Source organism: Oryctolagus cuniculus, chromosome 1 (assembly GCF_051225735.1).
Source record: "Oryctolagus cuniculus isolate XC-2025 breed Fujian yellow rabbit chromosome 1, ASM5122573v1, whole genome shotgun sequence".
Classification (NCBI taxonomy): domain Eukaryota; kingdom Metazoa; phylum Chordata; class Mammalia; order Lagomorpha; family Leporidae; genus Oryctolagus; species Oryctolagus cuniculus.
The window spans coordinates 229,308,758-229,319,722 of record NC_142867.1 but is presented as its reverse complement, the minus strand read 5'-3'; the positions used below and the strand labels follow the sequence as shown (position 1 = coordinate 229,319,722).

The window sequence follows — 10,965 nt, the reverse complement described above, 5'->3', positions numbered from 1 at the left end:
GGTCTAAGCCCAATCTGTCACCTGCAAATGAAGAACTTGACATGCTGGCATTGTGGAACAGCAGTTTTAAGCTGCTGGCTGAAGCACCAGCATCCCATATGAGCGCCAGTTCAAGTCCTGGCTGCTGCACTTCTGATCCAGCTCTCTGCTAATGTCTCTCAAAAAGCAGAAGATGGTCCAAGTGCTTGCACCCCTACCACCCAAGTGGAAGACTTGGATGGAGTTCCTGACTCCTGGTTTTGGCCTAGCCACTTGGGGAATCTCCCTCTCTCTGTAACTCTGCCTTTCTCTCTTTTTCTCTTTCCTTTTTCTTCTTCTTCTTCTTTTTAAATTTATTTATTTGGGAGAATTACAGAGAGAGAGAAAGGGAGAGACACACCTAGAGAGAGAGAGAGAGATCGTCCATCTGTTGATTCACTCCCCAAATGGCCACAATAGCCAGGGCTGAACCAGGCCGACTCCAGGAGCCAGGAGTTTCTTCCGGTCTCCCACGTAGATGCAGGGTCCCAAGCACTTGGACCATCTTCCACTGTTTTCCCAAGTGAACTAGCAGAGAGCTGGATCACAAATGGAGCAGCCAGGACTGGAACCGGCACCCATATGAGATGCTGGCACTGCAGCAGCAGCTTTACCCACTATGCCACAATGCCAGCCCCATAACTCTGCCTTTCAAACAAATAAATATTTTTTAAAATTTTTTTAAATGAAGAACTTTAATGAGATAAGCAGCTTTTAATCTTCTTTCCAGCAGCACACCCAAGGAATACAACTCTCCAATTACAAATATGGATCACAACAGTAATTCTTACAGAATGTGGAGTACGTATTATTCTCACCAACTTTTATACACAGGAAAGTAAACTCAAAAGGTGAAAATTTGCTCAAATCAATAAATACTATTCCTGAGGCCAGCGCTGTAGCGTAGCAGGTAAAGCCACCACCTGCAGTGGCAGCATCCCATATGGCTGCTGATTCCATACCTGGCTGCTCCACATCTGATCCAGCTCTCTGTGATGTCCTGGAATAACAGTAGAAGATGGCCCAAGTCCTTGGGCCCCTGCACCCATGTGGGAGACCCAGAAATTCCTGGCTCCTTGCTTCGGATCAGCCCAGCTCCGGCTATTGCAGCCATTTGGGGAGAGAACCAGTGGATGGAAGGCTTTCTGTCTCTCTCTCTGCCTCTGCCTCTCTGTAACTCTGCCTTTCAAATAAATAAATACTATCCCCTGAGGGCAGAGAATTCCACTGTCTCACTCGCACCTGGCATACTGCCTGAAATAAATATTTGCTTTTTGGATTTTTTTATTTTGCTACTTATATTTGTTTTATTTATTTGAGAGACAGAGTTTTCATCCATTGGTTCATTACCCAAATGCCTGTGGTAGCTGGGGCTGGGCCAGGGCAAAACTGGGAGCCAGGAACTCAAACCATGTCTCCCACATGGGTGGCAAAGACCCAAGTACTTGAGCCATCATCTGCTGCTTTCCAGGGTGTGCATTAGCAGGAAGCTGGAACCAGGACCAGAGCTAGGACTCTTGACTCAGCCACTTTGATATGGGACATGGGTGTCCCAAAGGGCATCATAACCTCTCGATGAAACACCCATCCCAACTTTTTGCCTTTTAAATGAATGGGATGAATATATAGTGAACCTTGTCAAAAGCCCTTTTCTTTATTTTTTAAAAGATATTTATTTATTTGAAATCAGAGTCACACATACACACACACAGAGAGACAGAGAGAGAGAGAGAGAGAGAGTCTTCCATCCACTGGCTCACTCCCCAGTTGGCCGCAATGGCTGGAGCTACACCAAGCCAAAGCCAGGAGCCAGGAGCTTCTTCCAGGTCTCCCACGTGGGCACAGGGGCCCAAGGACTTGGGCCATCTTCTACTGCTTTCCCAGGCCGTAGCAGAGAGCTGGATCGGAAGTGGAGCAGCCGGAACTCAAACCGGCGTCCGTATGGGATGCCAGCACTGCAGGCTGCGGCTTTACCCGCTACGCCACAGCGCCAGCCCTAAAGTCCTTTTCTTTCTACTTCACCATCCAGCCTTCTTTGATATGCAGGGATATGAAGTTACACATCCATCACCACAAAATTCATACTAGATCATGACAGGATTAGAGAGTAGTTCTTCAGACTCCACACTTTCCAGTAAACTGTCTGCTTCAGAATCTCAGAGCACTGACAAATTCAGAATTTAAAAATGTTCTCCTTCCTGTTTAAGTGTACAGTCAAAATTAGAGGTAAGACAAGAAAGCAGGGGTTATGGCAGGTGACGGAAACACTATCACTGGGTCTGTCAGAGGCCCCCAAACTTCACTGTTAGTTATAGATATATTGAATTAAAGGTATTAACTCAAGGAGAAATTTGCACAAAGTCAATAAGCGGTTCTCCCTGAGGGCACCACGGCCTCCTTGCAATCTGGCAAACTGCCCAGTATATGACAAACATTAGTTTCTGTCTAAATGAGTAATCGGAACTCAGAGTCTTGGAGATTATCCAGTCCAACACCCTCATGCCTTTGCATTTGGAGGCTCTTCCTCAAAGCATCCCAACTACAATGTACATGTCCTGGGAAAAGCAGCATTTTAAGTTATCATGTATGTACACTTAGGAAAGAAACATGACAATTATGTGCAAGCAAACCGCGCCAAAAAGAAAAACAGGACCCTCTCAAAGAAGAAACAAAGATTTGGAAGATGCTGATGGAAGGGAAGAAATAAGGGCTTCATTTATGACCTGATTTTACATATTTTATCTATAGTTTGGGAAATTTTGGAATGGTACTGCATACTTAACTGTGGAAAGCCACAGCCTGTGGAAATATTAGTGTTTCATCTGAGTCAATTAACTTATAAGCTAGGTGATATACATGAACAGAAACCAATACAAAGCCGGCGCCGTGGCTCAGTAGGCTAATCCTCCACCTTGCGGCGCCAGCACACTGGGTTCTAGTCCCGGTCGGGGCACCAGATTCTGTCCCAGTTGCCCCTCTTCCAGGCCAGCTCTCTGCTGTGGCCAGGGAGTGCAGTGGAGGATGGCCCAAGTGCTTGGGCCCTGCACCCCATGGGAGACCAGGAGAAGCACCTGGCTCCTGCCATCGGATCAGCGCAGTGCGCCGGACACAGCGCGCTGGCTGCGGCGGCCATTGGAGGGTGAACCAATGGCAAAGGAAGACCTTTCTCTCTGTCTCTCTCACTGTCCACTCTGTCAAAAAAAAAAAAAAAATACCAATACAGGGCCTGGCACTGTGGCATAGTGAGTAAAGCCACCGCTGCCTGCAGTACCGGCATCCCATATGGACACTGGTTCGAGTCCTGGCTGCTCCACTTTCAATCCAGCTCTCTGATATAGCCTGGGAAAGCAATGTGCACCCGAGTGGGAGACCTGGAGGAGGCCCCTGGCTCCTGGCTTCAAATCAGTCCAGCTCCAGTCATTGCAGCCAATTGGGGAGTGAGCCAGAGGATGGAAGACCTCTCTCCTCTTTTCACCTCCTTCTCTTTGTAACTCTTTCGAATAAATAATCTTTTTTTAAAAAAATGTAGGCTTAAAATGGTGAAAAATAAGGTATTTATTTAAAAGCAGTGCATCAAAAAAAAAAAAAAGCAGTGCATCAATGTGAATTTCTTGTTTTTTCTAACCATAGATGATGTCGTCATTGGAAGAAACTGGGTAATGGGACATGAAACTGCTATTTTTGCAATTTTCTGTGAATCTGTAGTGATTTCAAAATAAAGTTTAAAAAAGGAAAAAATTATGGGGAAAATATTTTTTTGACAGGCAGAGTTAGAGAGAGAGACAGAGAGAAAGGTTTTCCTTTTCCATTGGTTTACCCCATAATGGCCGCTACAGCTGGCGCACTGTGGCTGGCGCACTGCGCAGATTGGAAGCCAGGAGCCAGGTGCTTCCTCCTGGACTCCCATGTGGGTGCAGGGCCCAAGGACCTGGGCCATCCTCCACTGCCTTCTCGGGCCACAGCAGAGAGCTGGACTGGAAGAGGAGCAACCGGGACAGAATCTGGCACCCCAACCGGGACTAGAACCCAGGGTGCTGGTGCCACAGATGGAGGATTAGCCTAGTGAGTCATGGCACCGGCCAACACATAATATTTAGTGTCTAGCACTTTGTTAAATATTGAGAATTCAACATCGTTGTCAATATTTAACATTCACCAAGCCAGTTTTTTGTCTATTTACTTTCCTAGTCAATCCATAAATGGCCCTGCTTTGGAGAATACTATAAAATATAATATACATAAAATGATTTTAAGATTATTTATTTATTTGAAATGCAGAGCAATGAGGGGGGCAGTGGGAAAGAGAGAGATAAAGGGAATCTTCCCATCCATTTGTTTACTCCCCAAATGGCCACAACATCCAGGTCTGGGCCAGGATAAAGCCAGCAGCCAGGAGCTCCCCCATGAGTCTCCCATGAGCAGCAGGGACCCAAGTACCTGGGCCGTCGTCATCAGCTGCTTCCCCAGGTACTGCAGACAGGGAGCTATATCACAAGTGCAGCAGTCAGGACTCCGGTTTGTGTGTTCAGGTACAGGGTGCTGGCATCACAAGTGGCAGCTTAGCCCGCTGTGCCACAACGCCAGGCCCAAAGCACTTGGCTTTGAAGAGACTACACTCATCAATGTACTCAATTACCTTTGGGAATTAGCCAGATACCATTTTTAGGAATCAGAATGAGAGTTTCAAGTGTTTACTCTGTCCCTCAAGGTGAGGCTGAAACAGAGCTTTGTTTTCAAGTGGAAATGGACTGTGATACATGGAAACCCTGCTTAAAATATGAAGCTGTATGGGGCCGGTGCCCTGGTGCAGCAGGTTAAAGCCCTGACCTTAAGCGATGGCATCCCATATGGGCGCCAGTTCAAGTCCCGGCTGTTCCACTTCCAATGCAGCTCTCTGCTGTGGCCTGGGATAGCAGTAGAAGATGGCCCAAGTCCTTGGGCCCCTGCACCCACGTGGGAGACGTGGAGGAAGGTCCTGGCTCCTGGCTTCGGATTGGCACAGCTCCGGCTGTTGTGGCCATCTGGGGAGTGAACCAGATGGAAGACCTCTCTCTCTGCCTCTACCTCTCTCTGTAACTCTTTCAAATAAATAAAATAAACCTTTAAAAAAATAAAAAAGAAATATGAACCTGTTATGTGGCTAAATGCTGATTTCCACCTTGATGCTGGACTGATGCAACCCCACGAAGGGTCAGTGTTGCTACAGTATTACAAGCCCTGTTGAAAGAAATGATGCAACCCCTGGAGTAAGGATGGAGTCCCCTCTGAGTCACCAGTATAACCTTTGAGGAGCATTAAAGAAGGAAAATTCTTGAGGACTGACTCAACATACTAGTGAGCTGGAAGATGTCCCGGTGCTATCTGTACACAGCATGTCCACGAAATCTCAGGAACATTTAGTGGGTAAACGGATGGATCCATCCCTGGATGATCATCAGTTACTAAGTGAGCATCGCGAAATACTGTGAATCAGGGCTTTGCTGCGTTGATAGCAGGTTCTCCAAAAACATTTGTTGAATGAATGAATTTTGTCAAAAGCTGGGAAGGGCACTGGCGATGGAGTGAAGCCAACCTGCCTGTTAACCCTGACTCGCCTAGTCCACCTCTTTTGGTCTCAGTATTTTCACGGTAGCTTCTATTACTTTTTGCAACAGGATGTTATACAAGAGGAGAGAGGCGTTACCAAGACTTCTGCCGACCAAATGCATTTAGTACATCAGATCTTTTACGGGGAGGAAGACAGAAGGTGACTAAGGGATGCTCATCTGCGCCACAAAGGGAGAAGATGGGCAGGGCAGGGGCGCTGAGGAGCGGTACGGTCCCGAGCGAGGCTGACACGGTGCGGAGGGGGCTCAGAGCTAGGAGGCAGCGGCTTTGGCCGGGGTGGTCCTGTGACTTACCGCAGGGCAGGCCACTGTGAAGAGGCCTGGAAAGACAAGGAGAGCTGGGCAGGGGCGCAGGGGCGACAGAACATAGGGACCGTGCGATTCGCGGTCGTACAGAGATCGCGCCAGGCCCCAGCTCCACAGCTGCGGGACGCTGAGCGACAAAGGGTCCTGAGGCTCGGACGCCCAAGCCGGCGCCGGTCCTGGCCGCAAAGGGGAGAGAAAGGTGTTCTGAGGTGGTCGCAGCATCTGTGCTGAGAACACACTCCTGAGGCGGGATAGAACCCGGGGTGTGGGGGGGAGACAGCCGCTCCCGGCTTTGGGGTGATGGACAGAGGAGGGGAGGACAGGTAGTAAAAGACTCAGATCCCACCGCCCCCGAGACCCGGCACGCCAGAGCGCCTCCGGCCCCCGAGGGCCCATCGTAGAGGCGGGACCTTGAGCGGTTACCGGCGGAAACCGCCTCAGGGTAAGAGGTCGCACTAGAGACAGGCAGCTTCTGAACCAATAAGGCCAGCGCACAGGACGGATGTGGCTTCTCATTGGTTGCTTTTAGGAAGGACCGGCAGCCAATGAGCCCGCCCAGGAGGCGTAGCTGTGACGTCAGTTGCGGAGGAGGCCGCTTCGAATCGGCGGTGGCCAGCTTGGTGGCCTGGCCCAATCAACGGCCTCCACGAGCAGCGCCTTCACCAATCGGCGTCCTCCACGACGGGGCTGGGGGGAGGGTATATAAGCAGAGGCGGCGACGGCGCGCTAGACACCGGCCAGGACAGCAGACGGACAGGTTAGCTTCGGGGTTTCGCGAGCGTGAGAGGTAAGCGCCGCGGCCTGCGGCTCCGGGCCCACTTTTCCAGGCCCTGCCTTCGCCTTGCTGGCGGCTCCTACCGACCTCGGGCCCCTGTCGCTTCCAGGTCGGGAAGCTCGCTGCGTTTCTGTGCTGCGGCCTGTGGCTCGATTGCCCGCGACGCCTGCCTGCCTGCCTGCCTGCCAGCCAGCCATCCCAGTGGCACACGGCGCCGGCAAGATGAAGCTCTCCCTGGTGGCTGCGGTGCTGCTGCTGCTCGGTGCAGCGCGGGCCGAGGAGGAGGACAAGAAGGAGGACGTGGGCACGGTGGTCGGCATCGACTTGGGGACCACCTACTCCTGGTGAGTGGGGTCGGCGGCCGCGGAGGGCGGGGCGGGGCCGCCGGGGCTGGCGTGGGCAGGGCGATGCCGACGCCTCGGCTGTTTGGGTTTCTCCGCCAGCGTCGGGGTGTTCAAGAACGGCCGCGTGGAGATCATCGCCAACGACCAGGGCAACCGCATCACGCCGTCGTATGTGGCCTTCACCCCTGAGGGCGAGCGGCTGATCGGTGATGCCGCCAAGAACCAGCTCACGTCCAACCCCGAGAACACCGTCTTCGACGCCAAGCGGCTCATTGGCCGCACGTGGAACGACCCGTCCGTGCAGCAGGACATCAAGTTCCTGCCGTTCAAGGTCTGCGCGGGCTCCGCATCCCGACTGGGGGTGGGGGTGGGGGGGTTAGTTCAGGGTTAGCAAGCGGTGGCGAAGCGATGTGCAGGCGGGGTCGGGGATGTGTTCAATGTTTTTTCTACTTCCTAACACTCTAGTGTGTTAGCAGACTGAAACTAGGGAGATGGACCCCTTGAGGGGCCGAGTAACCGGGAAGACAGCGGGTCCTTTTTTAAGACTTGAGATGGCATCACTTCTGTGTCTGAAAGTGATAATCATTCTTTAACTAGGTGGTGGAAAAGAAAACTAAACCTTACATTCAAGTTGACATTGGAGGTGGGCAAACAAAGACATTTGCTCCGGAAGAAATCTCTGCCATGGTTCTCACTAAAATGAAAGAGACTGCTGAGGCTTATCTGGGAAAAAAGGTAAGTTTTGTTAGCGCAGTGTTAAGTGTGTTAACTGTTATTGACTTGTATGTATAGCTGCCTTCATGGTTTTAAACGTTTGAATCTGAATGACATCCGTGTGGGTCAGGTGTAATTGGTGCTTTTACTGTAGGCCAAACAAAATACTAGACACTTTTTCATGTGTTTTTACGTGCAATTCCATGTGTGGGAAATTGTATGTGTTATGCTTATCCTACTTGTGAACTTGCTTACCTACTAAAGTGATAGTTTGGCTATAATTGAAAGGTTAAACCATGTGACAAAATATACTTACCCTCCTTTTAGGTTACCCATGCAGTTGTCACTGTACCAGCCTACTTCAATGATGCCCAACGTCAGGCAACCAAAGATGCTGGTACTATTGCTGGACTGAATGTTATGAGGATCATCAATGAGCCGTAAGTGAAATTCGATGATAGGGCACATTTGCCACATATGGGAAATGTGAATTTGACTAAGCTTTCCCCGCCTTTTCATTCTCTTACCAGTACTGCAGCTGCTATTGCTTATGGTCTGGATAAGCGGGAGGGAGAGAAGAACATCCTGGTGTTTGACCTGGGTGGTGGAACCTTTGATGTGTCTCTTCTCACCATTGACAATGGTGTCTTCGAAGTCGTGGCCACTAATGGAGACACTCACCTGGGCGGGGAAGACTTCGACCAGCGTGTCATGGAGCACTTCATCAAGCTGTACAAAAAGAAGACTGGCAAAGATGTCAGGAAAGACAACAGAGCTGTGCAGAAGCTCCGGCGTGAAGTGGAAAAGGCCAAGCGGGCTCTGTCTTCCCAGCATCAAGCCAGGATTGAAATTGAGTCCTTCTATGAAGGAGAAGACTTTTCTGAGACCCTGACTCGGGCTAAATTCGAAGAGCTGAACATGGTATGTTTTGTGGTTTCTGCTTTGCTAATGAGATCTAGTTAGACTCTGACTTTAGGATGGTGATATCTAGACATTGTCTGGGTATAACAGGCATCACAGTGACTCCATCTCTTATTGTAGGACCTGTTCCGGTCCACCATGAAACCTGTCCAGAAAGTGTTGGAGGATTCTGATTTGAAGAAGTCTGACATTGATGAAATTGTTCTTGTTGGTGGCTCTACTCGCATTCCAAAGATTCAGCAACTGGTTAAAGAGTTCTTCAACGGCAAGGAGCCATCCCGTGGCATAAACCCAGATGAGGCTGTAGCGTATGGTGCTGCCGTCCAGGCTGGCGTACTCTCTGGTGATCAAGATACAGGTAGGTCATTAGCATCTTTCAAAACACCTCAGCATCTCGATGGGGAGACTTAGCTGTTGCTTTAGAAAACAATAGATTGTGAGCAGTAAGGTCACAACTAGTGTCCAGTGAAGACAAGGCCAGAGCAGTCTCAAGGTCCTTAGCAAATGTCTTCATTCACTGCCTCTAAAATGCTTGTGCTTAGAACCTAGCCAGACAGTAAGAGAAAAGATAACCTTAGTTCATGGGGAGATTGGTAGTGTATGTAACTTTTGAATTAAAGTGATTAATTTATTTTGCAGGTGACCTGGTGCTGCTGGATGTATGTCCTCTTACACTTGGTATTGAAACTGTGGGAGGTGTCATGACCAAACTAATTCCAAGAAACACTGTAGTGCCCACCAAGAAATCTCAGATCTTCTCTACAGCTTCTGATAATCAGCCAACGGTTACAATTAAGGTCTATGAAGGTAACTACTTGCGTTTGTTAATACTGTAGTATGTTTAACTTATTTTGTGTTCTTTATTACAGTAGCTAGTGAAAGAAGTAGCTGCTGTTTTCAGATTGGGGTGGGGGGGTCCTTTGCTGTTGAGTTTCACAGTCAGCACTTATCTAGCTATTTAGCACTTTTTCCTGTTAAAATAACTTCCGAACCAGCTTCTGGAATACAAGAATGAAAATCCCATGCTGGAAAGTAGAGGAGATTCTGTTAGTAACTTAGTCCCAGTTGCTGCTCTTTGTGGACTCAACTTGATGAAGTGCCCTTACCACTATAGCCCTACCTGAAATGTAGGGACGAGGATGACTGTGTTTGTCAATAACAGGCTTTTCTGTGTGTGACTTCTAGGCGAACGACCTCTGACGAAGGACAATCACCTCCTGGGTACATTTGATCTGACTGGAATTCCCCCTGCTCCCCGTGGAGTCCCGCAGATTGAAGTCACCTTTGAGATAGATGTGAATGGTATTCTTCGTGTGACAGCTGAGGACAAGGGCACGGGGAACAAGAATAAGATCACAATTACCAATGACCAAAACCGCCTGACACCTGAGGAGATTGAAAGGATGGTTAATGATGCTGAAAAATTTGCTGAGGAAGACAAAAAGCTCAAGGAGCGCATTGACACCAGAAACGAGCTGGAGAGCTACGCCTACTCACTGAAGAATCAGATTGGCGATAAAGAGAAGCTGGGAGGCAAACTGTCCTCTGAAGATAAGGAAACCATGGAGAAAGCTGTGGAGGAAAAGATTGAGTGGCTGGAAAGCCACCAAGATGCTGACATTGAAGACTTCAAAGCTAAAAAGAAGGAACTAGAAGAAATTGTTCAGCCAATTATCAGCAAACTCTATGGAAGTGCAGGCCCTCCTCCAACTGGTGAAGAGGATACAGCAGAAAAAGATGAGTTGTAGACACTGATCTGCTAGTGCTGTAACATTGTAAATACTGGACTCAGGAACTTTTGTTAGGAGAAAATTGAGAGAACTTAAGTCTCGAATGTAATTGGAATCTTCACCTCGGAGTGGAGTTGAAAATGCTATAGCCCAAGTGGCTGTTTACTGCTTTTCATTAGCAGTTGCTCACATGTCTTGGGGTGGGGGGACAGAAGGAATTGGCCATCTTAACATTGGGTTAGGGGGTGTGTTCACCTTGGAAATGTTCTATTTAACAACTGGGTCATGTGCATCTGGTGTAGGAACTTTTTTCTACCATAAGTGACACCAATAAATGTTTGTTATTTACACTGGTCTAATTTTTGTGAGCAGCTTCTCATTAGATCAATCATTTATTTCAAGAAGATAACTAAAACTTAAGGTTAGATTCTAGGGTGTGGTGGTAGGGGGGAAATACTGGGATGTTGAGAATAAGGAACCACTTCCATTACGTACTGCCAGAGAATGTGCTTAGCCTTCATCTGAGAAAATGGGAAGGAGGTTCACCCATA

General features: G+C 48.7%; 1 protein-coding gene across 1 annotated transcript; it reads left to right on the top strand.

The window, feature by feature from the left end:
* The first annotated feature begins 6,658 nt into the window (after positions 1-6,658).
* HSPA5 (heat shock protein family A (Hsp70) member 5) lies at positions 6,659-10,762 on the top strand. The gene is made up of 9 exons (XM_051836812.3): positions 6,659-6,717; positions 6,815-7,049; positions 7,149-7,380; positions 7,647-7,784; positions 8,091-8,203; positions 8,294-8,684; positions 8,805-9,042; positions 9,324-9,491; positions 9,870-10,762. The coding sequence occupies exons 2-9, from the start codon at positions 6,928-6,930 to the stop codon at positions 10,430-10,432; spliced, it is 1,965 nt and encodes a 654-aa protein (XP_051692772.3). The 5' UTR covers positions 6,659-6,717; positions 6,815-6,927; the 3' UTR covers positions 10,433-10,762.
* Positions 10,763-10,965: the final 203 nt, after the last annotated feature.

Coding starts and splice junctions, on each gene's coding strand:
- HSPA5 (XM_051836812.3), top strand. CDS start 6,928: ATGAAGCTCTCCCTGGTGGCTGCGGTGCTGCTGCTGCTCGGTGCAGCG. Junction 7,050..7,148: donor TTGGGGACCACCTACTCCTG/GTGAGTGGGGTC, acceptor TTTCTCCGCCAG/CGTCGGGGTGTTCAAGAACG. Junction 7,785..8,090: donor AGGCTTATCTGGGAAAAAAG/GTAAGTTTTGTT, acceptor CCCTCCTTTTAG/GTTACCCATGCAGTTGTCAC.